The sequence below is a fragment of the Lycorma delicatula genome, chromosome 5 (assembly GCF_047948215.1).
Source record: "Lycorma delicatula isolate Av1 chromosome 5, ASM4794821v1, whole genome shotgun sequence".
NCBI lineage: Eukaryota > Metazoa > Arthropoda > Insecta > Hemiptera > Fulgoridae > Lycorma > Lycorma delicatula.
The window spans coordinates 156,531,834-156,555,210 of NC_134459.1; the positions used below are offsets into that span (position 1 = coordinate 156,531,834).

Here is a 23,377-nt window from a genome sequence, read left to right on the forward strand (position 1 = left end):
ATTTCAATTTTACTAAAGAAAAACAAGCATCCACCAACATTAATTCAGCACGATACTAATGGATTATCATTACAACGCATGATGGATAATCGATTAAAGCTATGGCTACTATAGTTGCAGTAATATAGATTTAAAAAATCATCTTGGGGGTGAAGGTCACAGGACTTTCTCAACTTGAACCCCCACCAGTCAGTCGTATTCTGCAGCGGCGCAGAGCGCGTACGGTCAGTACATCACCGCATCCACCATTAACTACGCATGAGAAATCTAATAAACCCGCACACAAACGTAGTATTTTCAAATATGATATAGTATTTTTCAATATAGTATTTGCAATAGATAACTTCTTTTTTTCCTGTTTAGCCTCCGGGAATTACCGTTCAGGTATTACTTCAGAGGATTAATGAAGATGACATGTATGATTGTAAATGAAGTGTAGTCTTGTAAGGTCTCGGTTCGATCATTCCTGAGATGTATGGTTAATTTAAACCCAACCACCAAAGAACACCGGTATCCACAAACTAGTATTCAAATCCGTGTAAAAGTAACTGCTTTTACTAGGATTTGAACGCTGTAACTCTCGACTTCCAAATCAGCTGATTTGGGAAGATGTGTTCACCATTAGACCGACCCGGTGGGATTGCAATAGATAACTAAATCACAAAAACTAAAATCAAATTTTTCAATAATTCCGCTTAAGGTATTTTACGTACACAATAAGATTATCTCATTCTAAAAACTGCGTGTGTTTTCCCATATATTTCGAAATCGAACTACTTCATTTCTTTTTGTACCGTTCTAGAGTAACAGTCGAGTGCTGAGGTAAATCTTTTGTTAAATAAAAAACTGGCATAATTATCATTTATATTATTCAGTTTAATTGTTATTTCAAGCAGTGTATGTTTACTAATTTCAAGACTTTGTTACATCGTGTTTGTCACCACATCCGCAAATTTTGTTTTGTAATACGATTTCGACCGGTTCAGATTACAGTTTTATAACTACCGGACGTGCAGTTTGTTTCGCTAATGATTAATTATGAAAGTTAGGTTATTTTAATCGTATAAGCCTGTAAGTTAAAATGGCAGGAAACAGTTCTCGCCTACGGAAACAATCTAAAAAAATGATTTGTATGATATATAATTATTTAAATGAATTTCCACATAGCAAACCTAATGCTACTGTTAAGGTTTTTTTAATGCAACGCAGGAAGTGACCGCAACCATGTGTGCTGTACTGTACAAAACGTTTGTCGTGAAGGCGGTGAAAATGCATCGGCTCAAGACGAATTATGGGAACATTCTTTTGAATCGCCTCGGAAAAAACTTTCCTTATACAAATTGGGTAACCGATCTGGACAATTTTAATAAAGAAATAGTTTGTCGTTCCGTTCAAGAATTTTACGATGAGTAGAGTATCCGACGTGCAGTAAAATAAGGCATTTAAAAAAAAAACTTTTACCAGAGTGCGTATTCTACGTGAAAAATTAAAAAAATTAGGTTCCGCTTTCATAAATGTAATGACATGCAGAAAATCTTTGATGGAAAGGTCTGACATTGTTCTTGCTAGGATAAAATATTTAAGGAAAATGCACGAAATTAGACAAATAATTCTAAACCGATAATCTATCTAGATGAAACGTGGGTAAAACAAAACCGTTCCAAGGAATACAACTGGCAGAATTCAAAAGGCAGCGGTGGCCTTAAGACCCCGGTCGGAGAAGGATCCAATTATACGCCACGCTGGTCGCTATGAACTCGGTTTTATAAAATACTGTGCTCTCGTTTTTCAGTCGAAGCAAACGGGGGACTTCCACCAACAAATGAACGGTGATGAATTCCGAGAACGTTTCGTAAATTTGTTGCGATTTTTGGAAGAGGCTATGTTATCGTGATGGATAACGCCAGCTATCACTCTGCGCTTAAAGAGAAAGTGCAAGTGACCAACACGAAAATTGCTTCACGGTTGGAAGAGGAAAAACAAACAATCCTTCTCACACAATTTCCGAATTACTGTCTACTGTTTTTAAACACAGAGAAAGATACCCACGGTATGAGCTTCGCGACGTTGCAATAAAAATGGAGCATGGAGTCGTTCGTCAATATTACCCAATCTTGGTAATTCCGGCGTAGATAAAAGGTGGGGTGGCAGCCAAAAACAGTACAATTCAAAGAAATGACGTAAAAATGTTACAGAAAGACGGCTGGAGAAAATACGTTAAACATGAAAAAAAAAACTTCAAGCAGAAGATTTTCATAAAGAAGGTTGCGAGATCACTTAAAACATATTTTTGTGAACTTACAAGAAGATGACAGCGATGAAAATAGGTGATGAAGACTCATAATTTATTTCAGGTGATATTGACTTTCAGATTATAATTTATTTAGATTTTGGGTTAGGTGTTACGAATTTTTCGGTTTTAAACTTCGTATTTAAATTTGGCCGTAACATTTCCAAATTTTTGAACATGTGGGAAAATTAGGGAAATATTTAATGTAAAATAAAAAGTTTCAAATGAGAGATCGTAACCTTTTATGTGGATCAGAGTAACGGGATAAATATTTTGCTAATAAATACTTAGATGAGTTGACAAACGTTGGCCTGTAAGAGAAAAGAAACAATTCAGTATTTTATTTTACCGTGGTGTAGGAGGTAACCAGGAGAAACCTTAGAACCCACCGGATTGGTCTAGTGGTGAACGCGTCTTCCCAAATCAGCTGATTTGGAAGTCAAGAGTTCCAGCGTTCAAATCCTACTATAGTCAGTTATTTTTACATGAATTTGAATACTATATCGTGGATACCCGTGTTCTTTGGTGGTTGGGTAACCACACATCTCAGGAATGGTCGAGCTGAGACTGTACAAGACTACACTTCATTTACATTCATTCATACATATCATCCTCTGAAGTAATACCTGAACGATAATTACCGGGGGCTAAACAGGAAAAAGAAAGAAAGAAAGAATTATCAGATAGATAAACCGTACTCGGTAGAAATTAATTTCAAAAGAATATTAGCTTTTGTAAATCCTCCATCGGAAAAATACAGAATTTAAACCGTACAAAATCCAAAATGAACAATAGTGCTTCGTTTTGGGGCATACGTGCACACGAGTGGAAAAAGAGTGATAAAACTGCATGCTGGCCTACGTATAAAAATAAGGTAAAAGATATGTTTTTTTTTTAAATCGCACCTTTAACGTTACCGCGGCTACATGAAGGAAATCGGCCTCTCCTTGGAAACGCTAAAAATTAAACTAAACCCGGCGAAAGAGCGAACTTTATTTAGACTGATTTTTAAAGGCAACATTTTTTCTCTAATGTACAAAAACAGGAAATGAACAATTGGGAAATTTTTTTAATCGGAAGTGAAACAGAAATTTTATTGTTGACGATAAGGGACCTACTAGCTCGTCTGAAAATTAAATTTGTTAAAAATCTCTTTACGTAAGTTTTCAGTTATATTAAACTGCCATATTAAACTGTTATCCTCTCCATTTTCTCTGTTGGCATCTAAACTTTGTTCACGGTCGAAAATATCTTTTTGATGAGTTTAAATTTTACGCTGCCGTCACATTTTGCAAGATATGTTTTATCTACCCGACCTTTTATCCGTGCAGGAACTCGTGCGAGTAATCTGAACAAGATTTAAATACTTTCAAGTTAAATTTACGCTTTCTATTGGCATTACCTTGACAGCAGTTTGTTTTTTCTTAATCTAAATACCGAATAAAATTACTTGTCTTGTGCTATTTTTTTGTCAATTATTATTTTTATAGGTTTTCGATAAACCACGTTAAAAAAAGTTCACTTTACATTGCTTTTTTTTTACATTGATGTTTCGCCAATATTTTCTCATTCTTTTACTTCGGGTTCGTTTTAGTTTTTTTTTAAATTTGGAAGCTCTCCCACCTGGGGAGAAGTATTAAACTATTTTGGTGACTTTTGTTTAACAAAATTCGTTCCGAACATAATTTTTAAATTGTAAAAAAAAAATATTTTTTTGTCATTTTGGGGCTTCCATATTAAAGGGAAAGTATTCGGTAAATGCAATTTTTAAGAAAATAATACCTAAGTGCTGATAATTGCCCATTTAACAAAGTTATTGTACATCAAACAAAAAAAAGAAAGCTTTTTACCCCTATTTATTGTTTTTCATCAAAGATTTCTCAAAAACTACGTTATGGCACCTATTTTATTCAATTTTTCAGGTTAAAAATCACTAATTCTGCACCTTAATACATCCTACAATTCAGTAAGAACTCATTTCTATAGGGTAGCTGAAATCCAATGAAAATATTTCACTAGCCATAACTCACAAACAAAGCATTTTAGGACATATGTTTATATGAACTTTCTCCATTATTTTCATGAGCAGAATAGGTTAAGAGAATCCTGGGAGAACTTCATGATATACTCTGTATGTACGAGGGTTAAGTCAATTATTAACCGCAATTTAGTTATATTTTTGTTTATGTCGCACGACGAAAAAGCCGGACGACCGTTTACCGCCACAAATGAGGAAAACACTAAGCGTGCACGTGACATGGTTTTCTTAGACAGACAAGTAACTATCGATGAAGTGGCACATCGTCTGCAAATTAGTCACGGTTCTACTTACGAAATAATCCACAACAGACTTGGGTTTCATAAAGTCTGTGCAAGACGGGTCCCAAAACAACTCACACAGTCGCATAAACAAACGCGCTTGGACATCTGCCAAAAACATTTGGATCGCTATGGTAACGAACGGGACATCTTCTTAGACAGAATCATCACTGGTGACGAAACGTGGATCCATCATTACGAGCCGGAGAGTAAACGGCAGAGTATGGAATGGAAACATCCAAATTCGCCCTGCAAAAAAAAGCTCAAAACCCAACCGTCAATGCCCGTCCACATACTGCCCGACAATGCCCGTCTTGAATACATACTATTGTATATAACTCCAAGAAAGCACTACAAAATTGTTTTTTTTCTTTCTGAGCATACCAGTATGCTCAGTATATCAGTATGCACAACAACAAACAGCTTCTGAGTATGGTGTTGAACTAGGGACAGTGAAAGCTATCTTAAAACAACTTAAAGAAACTGGTTCTTTTTCATCTCAAAGGAAAGGTAAATATGGCCGTAAAAGAAAACTACTCCCACACAGGATCGATTATTAGTGAGGAAAAGTAAACATGATCCAATTTCTACTGTGGACTTAAATCAAGAATTAATAACCAGCGGTATGATTTACACGTGACAACTATTAGACACAGACTTCTTGGAACTGGATGAAAAGCTCAGCAGCCAGCTAAAAAGCAGCTTTTAACAGAACAATGTGAAAAAAAAGGCTCTTGTGGGCCAAAGAAAATTGCAAAATGATGTTTTCTGACGAGTCACATTTTTATGTTCAGGGGCAAAGGGTTCCGTACTTTAGAAAGCATCAAATGAAAATAATCACCAGCTGAAATCCAGTAAATAGTTAAAACATTCCCAGAAAAAAAGTTTTTGGGGTTATTTCACATTTGAAGGCTGTTGTATATTAAAAAGTAATGGCTATATTAAGATTCTGAAGGAAAGGGTTGCCACACAACTTCAAAACAAGTTTCCACAAGGCAACGAGTGTTCCAACAAGATTTGGCACCATACCGTATTGCCAAAAAAATGGAAAAATTTTTCAAAGAATTAAACATTAAAGTGCTCCCGCGGTCAGGGAACTCCCCAGACTTTAACCTTATTGAAAATCTTGGGCAATAGTCAAAAAATGACTAAAAATTAATTCTACAAAAAAAAGGATTGAGCTCATTAAAGCAATAATACTAGAATGGTTTCACGATGAAGAAATCAAAAAAGTGTGTAGTACAATTCTTGAATCGATGCCAAAATGTGTATGTGAAGTGATTAAGAATAAAAGAAGAAAATATAAATGACTTCAATGTACAATTCAGAAATTGTACAGATATAATTTTTTTTTTTAAATAAAGTTACTTTTTTATTAAGTAACTTCTGTGTTCAAATTAATTTGCATGGTACTGTGCATATATAAACAAAAATTATTTAACATGAAAATCAAAAAAAGCCAATCCCTTTAGAAAATACTGAACGATACTGTTACAAAGTGCAACCAATATCACCCAGTATTATGTTGTGCCAGTAAACTAACCTGTGATAAAAAGAAAATGTAACTGAAAAAGGAAATGTAATCTGTTATTAGCTCAAGAACTTAATAAAATTTAGTCACAAAAACGACTGGATTTATTCACCAATACAATTATAGTATCCTTATCTTTTATCAATACTTATTTTGTATATTAGATGCCACAAACCTCCCAAAAACCTGTCATTTAAAAACTTTATACTATTGGGTGGCCCACGGTAAAACGAACTGAATGTGGGAGAGGAGAAACCGAAAAGTGTTAGCCTACAGACCATGATAAACATGTATGGTATTGCCCATGGCTACTATACGATATAAAAAGTACTCGATCCAAACCTCTACTTCATGATAAACAAAGTGTGGGTCCACCTCAGTGGCCACATTAATTCCCAAAATTTGTGATACTGGCCTGTCAAAAACCCATAACAAATATTCGAGCTACCATTGCATGATGTAAAGATTGGAGTATGGTGCACTGGGTTGGGAACTAGAATCATTGGACCGGTTTTCTTCGACACAATGAACTCAGCATATTACATTCCTGACATCTTCCACTCTTTGTAGAGCTACTGATGCCAGATGAACGATGTTTTGTGTATTACCTACTAGCAGGACAGCATGACAACACACACTTCCTTAGAAGTAATACATTCAATTTTCACACCTGACAGGACTGTCTCAAAGGATCTATGACCTCTACGGTCGCCTGATTTATCCAGTTGTGAATTTTTATTTGTGGGGCAACCTGAAGGGCAAAGTTTAGCAGAACAATCCACAAACTCTTGATGCACTGCAATAGAATATATGCAATGCCATCACAAACATCCAACAGGACAAATTACAGCAAGTCGTACTGAATGTGCGACTGTTCATCATTCATCGGGAAAAATTGTGCCTGTACCATGGTGGTCAACATTTCCAACAGTACCAGTAGTGACCTGTAGAAACAGAGGAACCCATGTAAGTAGGTTTTTGTCTTTCATTTACTTGTATAATGTCGCCTTACAGTTCATGTGTTGTTTGCTTGCTTTGGATTCGGTTTATCTTGGACCACCCCATACATATTTTCCTTTCTCCAATATTGTTTCATCTTCTTTAAGAGAACATATTTTTACAGTATCTTTAAAATACATATAAATAAGATCAATGACAGGATCACTCTTTCACAACTGTTTTCTGATTCAGGTATGATTATTTAATTTCCAATCTTTCCAATGCATACTCTTTAGCTTATTAATACTTCAATTCCCAAACTTCTTTTTCAAGAAAGTCACCAACAGATCAAGCATATATTTATAAAACGTTCCCAATTGGAGAAAAAGATTTTTTTACTTAAATTTTCTTATTATGAATTAATTTAACCGATCCAATAAAATAATTTATTTTTTCCTATTATTTTTCATCTGCTACTACAGAAATGCTCACCAACAATACTTTAACTCAACACAAAACATTATAAACAATGTAACTTCAGAATTAACAGCTGATGAAGGCAATAAAAATAATTAGTTAAATGATTCTTGCCATCAGTTGACATCACAAAGTACAGCCAACACTATCTAAATCCAGATGTTACATTAACCTGAACTCAGGGCTATACATTATCCATGACTTAAATAAAATTACTATACAGAAGAAATAATCATTTAATTTGATTTGAAACAATAGCTTTTTTCTAAAAATAAAATTACAAATGTGCATATTTGGTAAATGTGGTCCGCTGGGAAATATTTACTTTCCACCAGACTCAGTACATAGCACCATTTAGAAATAAGTAAACTGTACCACAAATTATACATTTGGGGAGTCAAATAATATTTCCATCAGTTTATTCTATTTGATACAACCAAATGCTTGTTCCGTACTTTTAAAAAAATATAATATCCTCTGACAATTGTAAACGCACTTTCAGCCTACTGGATCCGTACAATTTAACAATTAATTTATAAACACACTTAGGTGTCCCAACAAAAATATAATTCTCTAGATTTTAAATAAATCTGCAAGGTACAAAACCAATGATTGAAGTTCGTCTTACACACTTCACATTAGAAAAATTTATGTCTACAGTGGGGTTTTATAATTCACCTTACACTGCTAAACTGGCCATTGTGGATATTAATTGCATTTCTAAAAATAAAATTGAAAAAAGTTTTTTTTATTTTCTTCAAAATCTATGTCAAAGTGTATAATTGTATAGAAGCAGTAGATTGATATTTTTATTTTTCCAACCCACTGACAATGGGAATTTCAAAAACATACATGTAAATTCCAGTGATTCCAAAACAAAATATATGCTCCCAGACTATTATTTTTATGATATTAAAATCAAGATAAGTTTCTAGTAACAGATATGATTTTTTTTAAATTCATAAACAATACAGTAAAATTAAATTTTTACCTTTAAAATTAACTTGATGTAATGGAAGAGGAGAACCATCATCATCACTATTTACACTAGAAAGAGAGAGTTTACGAGGATTCAAACCGATTGAAGCACTACAAAAAGTGCGGGCTAACTCAGTCATTGGAGAAACACCTGGTTCCATCAGGCATTTAATACTGATATTCGGAAATGAAGGAGAGTCATCAAAATCTAATCTATAATTAGCACTTCCTCCGAATGAATTCTTTGTAGAAGAAATAATAGAAATATTTTGTGATGTTGTTGATGGTGGTGGTGGTTCCATAATTAAAATTCTTGCCTTTTAATAAAACCTATACAAGTTATAAGTTAAAACACTATTTGGAATTATTGTTCCTATTGAAAGAAGTGATGGCTTCTGAAGATAGCCTGAAACAAAAAAAAAACCAACCAACAGCTTTAGTAAATGAAATTTTAGTAATTTTAATATTTAAGTATTAAGCATATTTACATAAGTATTAAACACATATAAGTATGTTTTAAATGTATTTAGTGTAACGACTAAACACAAAAAATTATTTGGAAGTCAAATCATTATGTATAATTACCATAAACTATGAAACAAACATTAAACTGTATTACACTAAAATTAAACTAAGCAAACCAGGTATACACAGTATGCCATGGTTTTAAGATAGGTGGTAACAATAGCAAAAATGGCAGTGAGTCAATGTTAGAAGGGATCTTGAACATTAGAATGCTAAAATTCAATTTCATTGTGGTAGTATTTGTAGTGATGAATTGAAACAGTATTACAGGATTCACCTATGTACAAAACTTTTACTAAGTGGTATTAAAAATTCGAAAATGAAAGCCAGTAAGCCAATCCTAAGCTGAGACATCCAGGGTCAAGTGAGAAGACTGTGTATGATTAATTCCTAATTTTCTAATTGAGTATGATGAATTCTTAATAAGATCGAAGACTGAATTGAATACTGATGATAAAAAGTCAAATTATTTCTACATCAAAATACAAGAAGTTTGAGATGAATGGCATTATGGAATCACTTATTTCTTTCTATCAACAAGCAATTTGTGAATGAGTGAGTGTGCGAGAGAGAGAGAGAAAAGCACACACAAAGCGAAATTATAAACTGTGTCACAATATGCAAACATGGGAACAAAAAAAAAGACTTATTTGAGTAAATATTATTTTTACCATTTCAAAAGTCAAAGTATGCAGGTCTCATTTTTCTTTTATGAAGACTATCATTACAGAGATCATTTCCTCTGATATATTGGAAACTACTTTTTTATTAATGAAGACAGAGATTCCATTGACCAAGGACAGCTGTCCAATTCATTATGAAAACTTGACTCAACAATCGATGGGATATATACAGGCATAAATCACCAGATCTAAAACCATGCAATTTTTTCTAGAGGGATTCATGAAGGATAATTTTATACTTCCTGCTGATCTTAATTAAGGATTTTAGAAAATGTATCACTGCTACTGTAACACAGACCATGACATTCTCACAAACATTTGGAATGAAATGGAGTATCAACTGCCATATCTACAAAGATGAACAAATGTATCCACGAGGTCTGTGAAAAATACTCAGAATTTATCATAATTTTAATGGAATATATTGTTAAAAGTACTATATTTAAAATGTTTCACAGAATTATTAATAGCCATGTACATACCGATGCCTAAACAAAAACTCTACTAACTGTTACCATTGCTTTACATTTTTTAAGTATAAAATTCCAATAACAAAAACATTAATGGGGTTCTGGCCATATGGTACACTGCAACCATTACAATCTGATGAGACTACAACTCTTCGGATGTTTCAGAGAGTAGTTTCCAGGAAATAGAATGGTAACCAACTATAACATGCCACTGGCCAAAGCTATACATAATAAACTGTGTGTCCCCATAGTTTGCTGAAGTTAAAAAGTTTCAATTGTATGCTGTAGGCATTTATTACCGCCTTATGACCATAATATGCAGAACTCTTTTACAAATAAACAAGAATTTCTGTTAGTGGAAAATACAGGAAATAACAGCACAATGAATTTGTTTGGCAACTACAGTATTAACCAATTACCAATGAAAAGTCTAGTAAGACTTTCCCGAATGAACATTATTACTGTTCTCTCAATAATTATTCATTTCTAACAAATTTATTACCTCTACTTTTACTTAAGCTACATATGCTAAGTTACTATGATTTATTTTATCTTGTGTCTTGGCGATTTTATGGAATATTGTTTTTTAATTATCAAAATGTTAGTTTTTCCGCCATTTTTGGAGTCTTATACTTTAATTACAAAATTTATATTTATACATTTTATGTATTTTAACACACACACTGATGTAAGCAAATCTTATATCAGTTTGTTTGAAGAAACACAATAGCTTACACCGTTACTGCGTAATGATTACAAAATTTTAATTTTGGCGGATATTTTGAGGTGAACCCAATACCCAATCGTGGCCATTCATGTATTTCTGTAATTCTCTAATGATAATTAATCCAAAACCGAAATCAAAAATCAAAATCTGAGACAAAAAGTGTTCCCTCATATAAACTTATTGAATTCAATGACGAACTGTTTCTTGATTGAAAATAGTTTTGAGTATTAAACATACAAGAAGCACATTTAAAGACCGATGGTGATAACTAAGAACACATAAATGTCACTCAAGATAACATTACATAGTTTTATACAATACACTAAAAGCTTCTTTAAACCACAAACATATACATTAAACTTTTCAAGTTATTTTTTTAACATTCAATTCTACTTTCGGTAATAAACTTAATTTTATATTAAAAAAATGAATAAAAAGTTTACAATACTGGGAATTGCAAGTTTCTATCCTAAGTGCTACAAAAATTACAAAGTTTGTGTAATTTGTTCTGATAATTCACTTTACAGTGAAATTAAAGGTACTAAAAATGATCAAACTTGAAATTTACTAAAGATGCAGATAACTTTATAAGACATTTTTTTTCAATTTTACATAAAATTGAAAAATGTAAAGGTAGAATTCTATATATAGAATAAGAGGTATAATTCTTATATAGTATATGCCCTTCCTGAAACTGACAAGAGGATATAAAGAATGGAAATTTGTACGAGAATGTTACCATATAGGTAGTTTACCTTCCGACCAACATTCAAGCCCAGAACTTCTCAATGAAAGGCATAAATACTATCAATCATACAAGCATGCAAAAAAAAGGTCAGGATAACTATATCTAAATAAAAAAGCAAAAAAATTGTTTTCACCAACTAAATAGAAATCAATTAAAAGGAAATTATTAACATTTAAATGAAATAAAATAGAAAGAAACATCGGATGATGAAAGTTGATATTTTTAGAAGTCCACTGCACATATTTACTAAAGTAGCCACTACAATATTAAAATTAAAAAAATTTGGAATTAATTATTCTATTATTTTTATTTGGTTAACAATTCTTTCTTTCAAATTTTAGAGTTGAGTAAATTAAATATCATAACATGATTTAAATCTGACATGAAAACACAAACAATTATTAACAGACAATTGAACAATAATGTAACTGGCCACAATATATACTGAACTTGGTTATCTTATCATTAACTATTTCTGATTACCAGTAATATTTATTTAGTCTTTATATAAGAACTTATAATTAAAAATTATAATGATCGGCCAAATAAAGTTAGAAAAATTGTTTGTAATCCAAACAAGAATTTGTCTTACACTAACATAAAATGAGTTCTTCAGTTGCAAGCTAAAAATAAATCAATTTCCCAGCATTTAAATCTTGCTTGCTATCTAAGTGTTTTTGTGCAACAGGCACAATGACTGCTAACATATAATTAGAAAAAATGAAAATAAATCTTACATACAAAGTAACTACCACTAAATAATAAAGTAAGCATGTCACAATGTTACTTTTCACTATATAAAGAAAGCACGTATATACATGCATGAACTCACACACACTCCCTACCTCTCACAACCTCTCTCTCTCTCTCTCGCTTTCTTTCTTTTTCTCTGAAACGTTATAGGTGATGAGGGAATGTAACAAGTGTATAATTTCTTAAAATGTATTACTGAAAGAAATAATGAAATATGAACAAATATTTCACCAAATGTCAACCGATACATTCATCACTGCACAGGAAAGAGAACGCACGAAACATGAGCGAAATAACATAAGGAAAACAATGTGTTACTGTTACTTGTACACAAGTGATACTTGTACATAAGTTAAATTAACTTACTTATGCAAGTTAAAACTTTCCTTTATCCTTCAAGATATCAACCCTAAATATCAACATAATGATATGCACACACTTTAATATCATAACATGCCTGCATACAATGGGTTTTCTTTACTTTATCTTAAGTTAAAACAAATAATATTGAAACTGATAATTTCATTGAACTGTACCGCTCCAACTTCCTTACCCAAAATAACAAGTGTCGATAATGTGAGCTTATCATGAAAACAACACAGTCCACATTGCTTTTTGGGCTGTCAAGATGAAAATGAAAGCTATAATGGTACATGACAAATGAACAAGTGTGAATGTGTATGCACACATACATCCTAAGATACCAAATTGATAAAATTTTAATTAAATAATTTGTGTTTTGTGCAATTAATTACTTTATTAACTCTTTCACTACTGCCCCTTTTTGTCAGTTTTCTCTATATACAGTATATTTTCCAGCAGATCATGCTAATTTTTTATACCCAACTAATTATTAGAATAAATATTCTCTAATTACACACAAAATAACAATATTTTTTTACAATCTGTGTCAGCTCAAATTCATTACACAAAATTAAAGATAATTAATTAACATTGAATCTTAATAACAGTGCTATTGAGTAACATTTACTAAAACAAACAATCAAAAATTAACAGAGAACCTAATTTATGGTTTTTGTAGTTTTTCAGGTTAAAGAGAACCTAAAAGAGCATATAATACATATATACTTGAAAACCTAATGGGATGTAGCAGTTACCAACAATGATTACAAACATAGATGTATAAAAGATTTACATCATTTCAGTAATGGCAGTGGAAGTGTACTGTTATTACAAATTATGTGATTGTTATTGTGTTTTTATGTTGTCTAAATTTTTATTTTTTATTTGTATTTATTTGATGTAATTATAAAATTGTGTACTGACTGACTGATGATGCGGGATCCTGCAGAAACTATTTATATAAGTTTTTTAGGTTTTTCTGTTATGTTTTAGTGGTCAAGTTGTTGTTTATTTGTGTATTGGTTTTTTGGGTATTTTTTTTTTGTTTTATATATATATGTGTGTGTGTGTGTGTGTGTGTGTGTGTGTGTGTGTGTGTGTGTGTGTGTGTGTGTGTGTGTGTGTGTGTGTGTGTGTGTGTGTGTGTGTGTGTGTGTGTGTGTGTGTGTGTGTGTGTGTGTGTGTGTGTGTGTGTGTGTGTGTGTGTGTGTGTGGTGTGTGTTTACATATATGTTAGGATTTTTTGAAATAAGAAAGTACAGTTGTAAATCTTATGTAATATGTTTGAAGGTTGTAAGGAAACAACAAAGAAGATATCAGATTTAGTTTCAAGTTAGACAGAATCAGATGAAATAACTGTGGATGAATAGAAGAAATACTATCCACCTATTAGAACCAATAAGATAATATCTGTTTATCACATCAACAATATGTAAGATTTGTGAAGAAAAAATAAACTTTTTATCAACAGTTAAAGACAAAATTTCTTTTAAACTGTTTTGCAACAGTGCAACAGCACACATTTGTCTAATGCGATGGCTTTCATTTGTCTTAGTTTTAACATGTATTTCAAAGGAATGTAATGATCGCACAAAGTGAGGTTTTACAATAATTATCTTGTGAGAAATATAATTCTAAAGGCTGTGTACAGCTAACCATTCCTTTTCTTATTAAGCACATCAATAACAATAATAATAATGCTTTTAATTTTCTTTGGGTAAGACCATCACATTTGAGTATTTTAATAATTTTTCATCTTTAATATGACATGATTCTTTTTCTACCTTTTTTACTGCCTAATAACAAGTAAACTTTATTAGGTTTTTACACTGTTATGTACAAGTAGTTTTTTTACCCTTAACAACCTTTTCTACCATAACTCTTTTTCTAGCTTTTATCACACAATAGTCTTAAATTAAATGATAATATATTAATCTGTAAATAATAAAAAGATAATTATAATAAAAATTTTAAATATTAAAAACGAAATCACTAAATGAAGCCTACAAACATCTTTTGAAAAACTTCAATATATGAATCACAAATATCAAGCCCCAAAGCTTTTTAAAAACCAGACATGAAAAAATAGAAAAAGTAAAACGTTAAATACCTCAGATAAACTATAGAATAAAATGGTCAAAAAAATAGCTTTAAGAAATCAGGTGAACAAGGGTGAAATTGGCATATCATCAAACAAAATCATGTACAAAAAAACTTTGATTTCCATAAATGTAAAATTAAGTTGTTTGAATATGGCAATTTTTTCAGAAGCACTGAATGTTCCAAATGTTAAATGATGATCAATAGAGACCTTTTACAAAAAAAAAATCCAAAAGAAAAGAGGTTTTTAAGAAAATATTTGGTTCTATAAAAAAACAACACACTATAAACTGTGCCCCCACAAAATGCTAAACCAAAGATTTAAATAATAAATAAATATAATTTATGAAAGAAAACATATTTTCTTATGGAGCACCTTAAAGATGAGTAATAACAGAATTACCAAGAAAATCCTCTCCTTTTATCTAGAAGGAAAACTAAAAATAAAAATATTTTTTATTTAAAAAAAAATATTTTCATAAATATACGAAAGTCTTGAACAAAGCAGGAATAGAAATTCCAAATGCACAAAATCAGGAATACATCAAGAAAAATTTAAAGTCTTGGGAAAAGGTTTTTTAAGTTTTTCTAAGAAAAACAAGCTACAAAATAAAGAAAGGGTAGCAACAGAAGAATTCAGGAAAAAGATGTGGGAGGCTTAAAACATACTGGCAAGAAAAAAGGTGGACCCTAAGAAACATATTAAAATGGGCCATAGTTGGCTGAAACCAGGGGGGGATATCTGGAATATAAAAATTTCAACTTTTATAACATTTAATGATTTAAATTTTATATAAAATATTTATTTAATGTAACTTTAATATTTTGAATCCCTAATTTTCTTCTTTTTTGAAGTACTTATATGTCCAGTATTAAAATTATTTTATCAGTTAACTCGTAAGTAATATTTATTTTTACAGATTTTAATAATCGTTCTAGGCGTTTTTAGTAGTAAGAATTTTTTCTAAGAATCATTTAAAGGAGTTATACACAAATAAAATTTAATGGAGTTAAAATGTTAGTTCTTTAAAAAAAAGTAATTTTTTTAATTACTGCAGAGTAAATACAAATTAATTACATAATAATTTCCACTTGCCAACTATTTTTATCATGCCCAAGCGCTTTCACATATTAATCCATCAGGAACATTTATGTGTTATGGATTATAATTATTTCCTTCACAAATTAATATATTAGATGAATTTTGAATCTTTTAAAAAAAAATTATAAATTCAATTGATCGTCAAAATGTAAAAATAATGTTGACGTTGTCCGTCATGTCAGTATGAAACTCTCAGTTGTTATGTATATTAGTATGAAGAATAAAACTGACCTAAGAATCAATATTACTGTATAATATTTGTTTAAATATTACATCGTTATGAAATTTTGTTTATTCATTTATCAAATTTATATTATGTAAATATAAGTAATATTTTTCAATAATATTTGTTTTTATGAAAGTTATTGGAATATTCAAAAATATTAATAAAATTATATGGGTTGTAACTCTGATTATTTTCTAAGATATGTCTAGCAAAATTAATTGTTCTTTATTTCCCTTATTTATACAATTAATGTGTTTATTAATTCTGATCGAAAAAGATCAAGCTGTCATCCCAGTATATTCCAAATCACAATTTTCGCATTTTACACTATATACTCCCTGTTTATCTAAATTAAATTTATTGTTATATTTTGTTATTCTAGTAGGATCTGTTATTTTACTATTCATTGTATATGCAGTTTTTAATTCAAAAGATTTAAATGTTTTATTAATTTTTTTGTAATTTATATTGTATTCAGTTTTAGCATATTTGTATCCATTATTATTATTTGTTAATTTTATATTATCTTTTATATAGATTTTATTTTTTATCCTAGTAGAATAATAAAATATAACAGTAAATTTAATTTAGGTAAATAGGGAGTAAATAGTTTAAGATGCACAAATTGTGATTTGGAATATATCAGGATGACAAACCGATCTGTTTCGATCGGAATTAATGAACACATTAATTGTATAAATAAGGGAAATAAAGAACAATCCAATTTTGCTAAACATATCTTAGAAAATAATCATAATTACAACCCAAGTAATTTTATTAATATTCTTGAATATTCCAATAACTTTCATAAAATAAATATTATTGAAAAATATTACATATACTTAAATAATATAAATTTGATATATGAACAAACAAAATTTGTTAATGATGTTTTATTTAAACAAATATTATACAATAACATTGATTCTTAGGTCGGTTATACTGATTCATACTAAAATACATAACACTTCATATTACACTATAACACTTCATAACATTATTTTTACATTTTGATGATCTGTTGTATTTATAATTTTTGTTCTTAAAAGATTCAAAATTCATCTAATACATTAATTTGTAAAGAAAATAATTATAATCCACGACATATAAATGTTCCTGATAATGGATTAATATCCAAAAGTGCTCGGAAATAATAAAAACAACAGTTGGTAGGTGGAAATTATTATATAATTAACCCTTCAAGCCGGTATTTAAATTTTTAAAGCCCTACCCTACTGCCGGTAATTTAAATGCCCAACCAGCAGCTGTATTACAGTACTAAAAGTAAAAACTTATAGCTTCAAAACTATTACACCAATTTAAACAAAATTTTCAGCAGAAGAATCATCCACTTTTTCCCATCTCCAATCTATGTCTTTTCTTGTACGCTTCACTTGTATATCAATATCGTCATCACTATCGCCACTACTCTGTTCAGAATCTTCTTTATTTTCATTACGATTTTCTGGCACAAAATCTTCATCACTTTCGCCACTATCAAATTCACTACCGCTATCAAATATTCTAATGTTACTGTCACACGTCTCATCTAAACATTCAATAATTTGTTCAGATGCAAGATTACGCGACGGGCTAGACCTGGCCATTTTCATTTACTCACAGCTGACGCAACTGACTGAAAGAAGAGCATTCAACTTCGTAGAACAAAATCGTATTTCATCACCGATATGCAATCCTACGCAGTTATAAAAACACGGACGGGAAGAACGAAGCCTTGTGATAACACAAAAGTCAGTTGTTCAAATAAACATTACGAGATGGCAGTGTTATGAAGTTTTGAAGCAAGCACTGTGCTTCGAGACTGTCACGTCCACCCACCGATATACAACTTAACATGTGCGTGACATTCACGTGCTCCCTGCCTGAAGGGTTAATTTATATCTATACCAACGGGCCATGATTAATAATAAAATTAGAGTAAATATAGTCATAAAATACCGAAGTAGAAAAAAATTTGTTTATTAATAATTTAGAAAATAATATATTAATATTTGTATGTTGATGAAATGGCAGTGATAAGGTGTGGACATCAAGATGAGACAAGGTGTACTAGGAGGCAAGCATTGGACAAGGTGTATGACAAGACCACAAATTATCAACTTATTCGTTCACTGGTTACATACAGAAAGGGTTGAATGAGGTAAAACAGAAGTTGTGGAAAGAGAGAATTGAAAGGATACAAGGAGAAAGAGTAGATATGATGAAATTTTCTGATGATACAATAGTATTGGCAGAGAGTAAACAGAATCTAATGGAAATTTTGGAAAACATGGAATCTGTGCTCAGTATAGAGTATATGTGCATCAATAAAACTAAGACTAAGATACATGTGGCAAGTCAGAATCAAACAAAAGCACAATTCATGCTGGGAAGAGTATTTAGAAAATGTGGACGGTGTAATAAGCAATAAATAAGATAACAGATGGCCGATCAAAACAAGGAAATATTGATTGAGCTGTATCAACAAGGCTAATGGATTTAACAAAAAGCATAATCTATTAATTTCAAACATATATAATGATGACATAAGAAAAGGCTGTTAAAAACGTTTCTATGAAGTGTGTTTTTACAGAAGCAAGACAAAGATTTAAGAGCAGAGGAGCTAAGGAGAATTAAAGCTTTTGTTGTATGGTGCTAGTGGAGAGTGAAGAAAATCTGGTGAATTAACAAACTGGTGACTTATGAGGACGTATTAAGGGTGGTAGTCAATGATAAAACTTCCCTCTAGATTAAGTTAAAACACAGAAGGGCTAACTGGATTAGCCATTTATTAAGACATGACGGGTTGACTAAAACAATATTAGAAGATGTAGTGGAAGGAAAGAATCCTATTGGAAGACAAAGACTCAAGTACATCGACCAGATTATGAAAAACATGGAATGTGGTATTTAAAAGGAGTTAAAGAAACATGCTGCAAATTGGGAAGACTGAGATAAACTGCAAACCAATCCTACGATTGTCAGCAAAAGAAGAATTTTAGAAGAAATTCCATTAACAAAAGTAAAATTTTTTCAATAAAGTTAACAGTCCTACAAAACATTAAACAAAAATTAATATGACTATAAAATTCATTTTAAATTTTAAACTGGTCATAATCCTAATGAAGAAAATAAACAATCAGGCAAAACTTTCAAAATCTTACAAAGTAACTAAAACAAGTCAAGTATACACTGACAAGAACAAACAGGAAATAGGAAATATAATTCAATATGTATAGCTAAAAAAGGCTGATATGATCATAAGTGAAAGGAAATGATGACATGAGATCACTTATTTTATAAACTTGTACTATCACAAAAATGAGTATCATAGGCTAAATATACAGATAAAAATATATTACAACAATATATCATAAACAGAATCAATGTGTAGAAAGGAAAATGATATTTATAAAAAAGTATAAGCATATTTAAAAAATTAAAATAAGAGCAATAACATTTTTTTTTTTTTTTTTTTAAATCCGAGTCAAACAGTTTTCAAGGAAAACCAAAAATAACGGTTCAATAAAGATCTATTGAAAAGTAAACTGCACAAAACATCAGAGTTGTAAATATATATATGTAAACAAATATCTTAAAATTTAATGGGAGTACAACATCTCCCAAAACGTAAGGAGCATTTAGAAAGATATTTTCTGAAAAGTTGAAAGACCTATTACTTGCTGATGTCATGCCAACTAGAACGACCATACACTCATCTGCTCACAATGTAACAGTGAGTCAAGGCCTCTGTGAGTGGTTAAGCACCATTGTTTGGCAATGGGTCATCATACATTTGGCTACAACGACTGAAGAGTTGCTTTCAAAGTTCATTCTATATACATATAATTGCAAAGAGGAAACCAACAGTCAATATTAAAAAGAAATAAAATAAAACAATAAAGTATATATATAAAAAAATAAATGCTCTTCTTTTTAAGAATCAAAAACATAGTAAAGATAATTGTTTTCTATAATTGGGTATTTAATCAATATGCAAGGTACTAAATAAACAAAGAAATGCGTACGGTATGGCATAACTAGTACCCCACTAGTATCCTACTAAGTGTTCGAAGAAATCTCATAGGTTATTTAATCTGATGTGAGGTCCGCAAAAAATTAATCATAACATAAGCCAGCAAAGAATTCCTCCATCCAAACGATGTATCAATTCAAACACCAAGATTACAAATGACATCCTCAAAAAGAAACATTTTTTTATACTCAATTCTTCAGTAAACAGAAAGAACATACCCTCAGTAAATGAAGTAGGTGCTCTAGCTTTATTTATAAGACATCTTTGTATCATTCTCATTTATAAAGAGAAAATGTTCGTTAACAGCTACATTTAAACTTGTTTATTATTTAAGAAAATTTCACACCGGCTACAGAAACCTAACCTATCTCATATTTTTCTTTTACAATATTATGGTTTTTATAAAAATTATGATTAAACCGAGCACCTCTTCAGAACATTCTTAACTAGTATTGAGGAGAATTGAGATGAAGATTCTCTCCAAAACTGAAAAAATGGAGATGAAGTCACTTAGATTTGTTTCTAGTTTAATGGATTCAGCAGATAAGAAAACATACAAAAAATACATTACTTTTATTATCAATGTGCAGAAAATCTTTTCAAAAATTCATACAAGAAAAAATTAATTGCTATTTTTTATTTTATGTAAACACATTTTTTGTGTTATGGAGACCAAGCCCATCTTCAGTGATATTTTTAGTAATTCTTCACTGTTTACACATTAAATATCATCATTTTACTTTTATTAAATAAAAAATGTTATTAATAAAATTTATAACAATTTAAAAATTCAGATATTTATTGCAATATACTTTTTCTTCTCCTGACTGAACAAATATTTGTTCTGAATTTTTTAAATGGTTTTAAATTTTCATGAAATAAAAGTAAAAGGATAAAATTTAATGTGTAAATGTGAAGAAAAATGGGTAAAAGTGAAGAATTATTAAAAATATCACTGAAGATGGGTTTACGCCCAAAAACATTTTGAACACAAAAATGTAAAGGTAAGAGTGTTCTCTAACTCTGTACTTTGCGGAGGCTGAAAAGATATAAAAAATTTAATCTAAATAAATTTAAATATATATATATATATATATATATATATAAATTGTATGTTAGATATTTTTACAAATTGTATGTAAAGGGTATTTTATTGGTGATGAGTACACACATGTGTTTTTGTCTAACACCAAAATCCAGTTAAGTTCATTTCAAAACATCCAGACTTAACAAAACCAATTGTGACAAAAACAAGCACCAGCTGAAATACAAATGATTCTAGTAAAAATGTAGCACTTGCTTCATTCATCAAAAATTAATTTTTATTTAATAAACAATTAGATAACGTTGGTAATTTTCGATGCAAGAACTTTTGAATTTGTTACATGAAAATTAATTTATAGGTCAACATTAAAATTCCTTAGACACACTTGATTATTAATTAGCTACTGTACTAAAAAAAAATGTATAAAATAAAAGTGAGAAAATTATACAACATATCTTCTTTATATGCTTTCAATAATAATAACCAATACATTTGACCAAGGTATACTGTATACTATAATGCTAACTCAAGTTTTAAAAGTAATGATGATATGATTAATTTATTTTCTAAGCAATATAACCTAAATCCAGCTATTAATAACAATAAATTCACCAAGAAAGAAAAATTTTTTCATTTATCATTTCTTTAATCTTATCTCTCATTAAATATACACGAAAGCAAGTATGAGGTTGTAATACCAAAATAAAATATAAATATTTAAAATGTAAACAAGTTATGACAAAAAGTCATCTGAAACACGTAAAATATTGTACTATATCCAACAAATTTTTGTTTTATTTTGTAATTATATATTGCACTTATTTCTTCAAATACTTTTTATTATTAGAAAATGAGACCACTGCATGTATGCTTACTCAATCCAATTATGTGATTAGGAAATTAGTCTTTAATAAAAATTTTGCTTCAAATTTTTAGCAATCTGTTCTGAAAACTCACAGTATTGCGTAAAAGAGGTTGACTACTACTAATAACAATAAAAAAATATACTTATTAAAATAAAAAATGGATTATTGGTTATATAATCATACAATGAAAAAAACTAAATACTCACATTAGCAATTAAAGTTTTCAATTTCAAGCAGTACATTCAAAATAAATCAAATCTTACAACTTATCTTTGGGTAAAACATTTATAAATACACTCATCGGTTTTCTTCCTAATTTACTGTAGGCCTTATTAATCATAGTTCAAATGTAATTATAAGGTAATTTATATTATACAGAAATTTTATATTTTCATTCAATTAAAAAAAAGTCAAACAGTAGGTTTCAATTACTTCTTAACATATTTAATTATTATTCATTTTAAAACAAAAAATTCTACACCAGAAATAAAAAATAATGGCTTGTCACAAATGTACACACCTCTTTTTCTTGACCCCATGAATCAAACACTGTATCAATGAAATTTTCAAAAATGATAGGAGTAACCAAAGTTAGGTAATTAAAATTAAATAGTTATGTTTCCATATATTCTACTCCAATAAAAATAACAACACTAAGGTCCTCACAAAGGACAATGGGCTACATTGATTTATACTAACTAGAATATCAATTACTTATCAGGGCAAAATATAATATTTTTAAAAGGTAACATTTTAATTATCACTAATTACACTCTTCAAATAAAAAATACACATTTATATAAACTTATGAGTTTAGTAATCATAATTTGATACGTTAATGATGGAAACCAAAGTACAACCGAAACGTTTACCTTCAAAAAAGAATAGCACTTATAATCGGTTACAACTGTAAGCGTATTTCAAATACAAGTAGGTAAATATAGCGTCATAAATACGTACAAAAATTATCGATACAATAACCTTCCCTAGAGAAGCTGATAACCATTAACACAAAGTAATAATTACAGATATAAATTACAATTGTATATAAGATGTAATATAAACTCACCCGCAGTGTTATAAACTATGCAATATGTCACGAAAACTGATACTGCATAATTTGTTCTAAATAAAAAAATATTCTATAAAATATAGAAGACATTAAAACACAGACAACGTCATGAAAAGCTGAATAACAC

General features: G+C 30.1%; 1 protein-coding gene across 1 annotated transcript in view; it reads right to left on the reverse strand.

The window, feature by feature from the left end:
* Positions 1–23,377, reverse strand: part of LOC142325512 (M-phase inducer phosphatase-like) — a 228,232-nt gene extending 204,855 nt beyond the window's left edge. Inside the window, exons 1-2 of the mRNA XM_075367369.1 lie at positions 23,248–23,377; positions 8,548–8,940 (exon numbers count right to left, since the gene is read on the reverse strand). Of these exons, the coding sequence (XP_075223484.1) occupies positions 8,548–8,836 (289 nt within the window). The 5' untranslated portion in view covers positions 8,837–8,940; positions 23,248–23,377. The remainder of the gene's footprint in view (positions 1–8,547; positions 8,941–23,247) is intronic.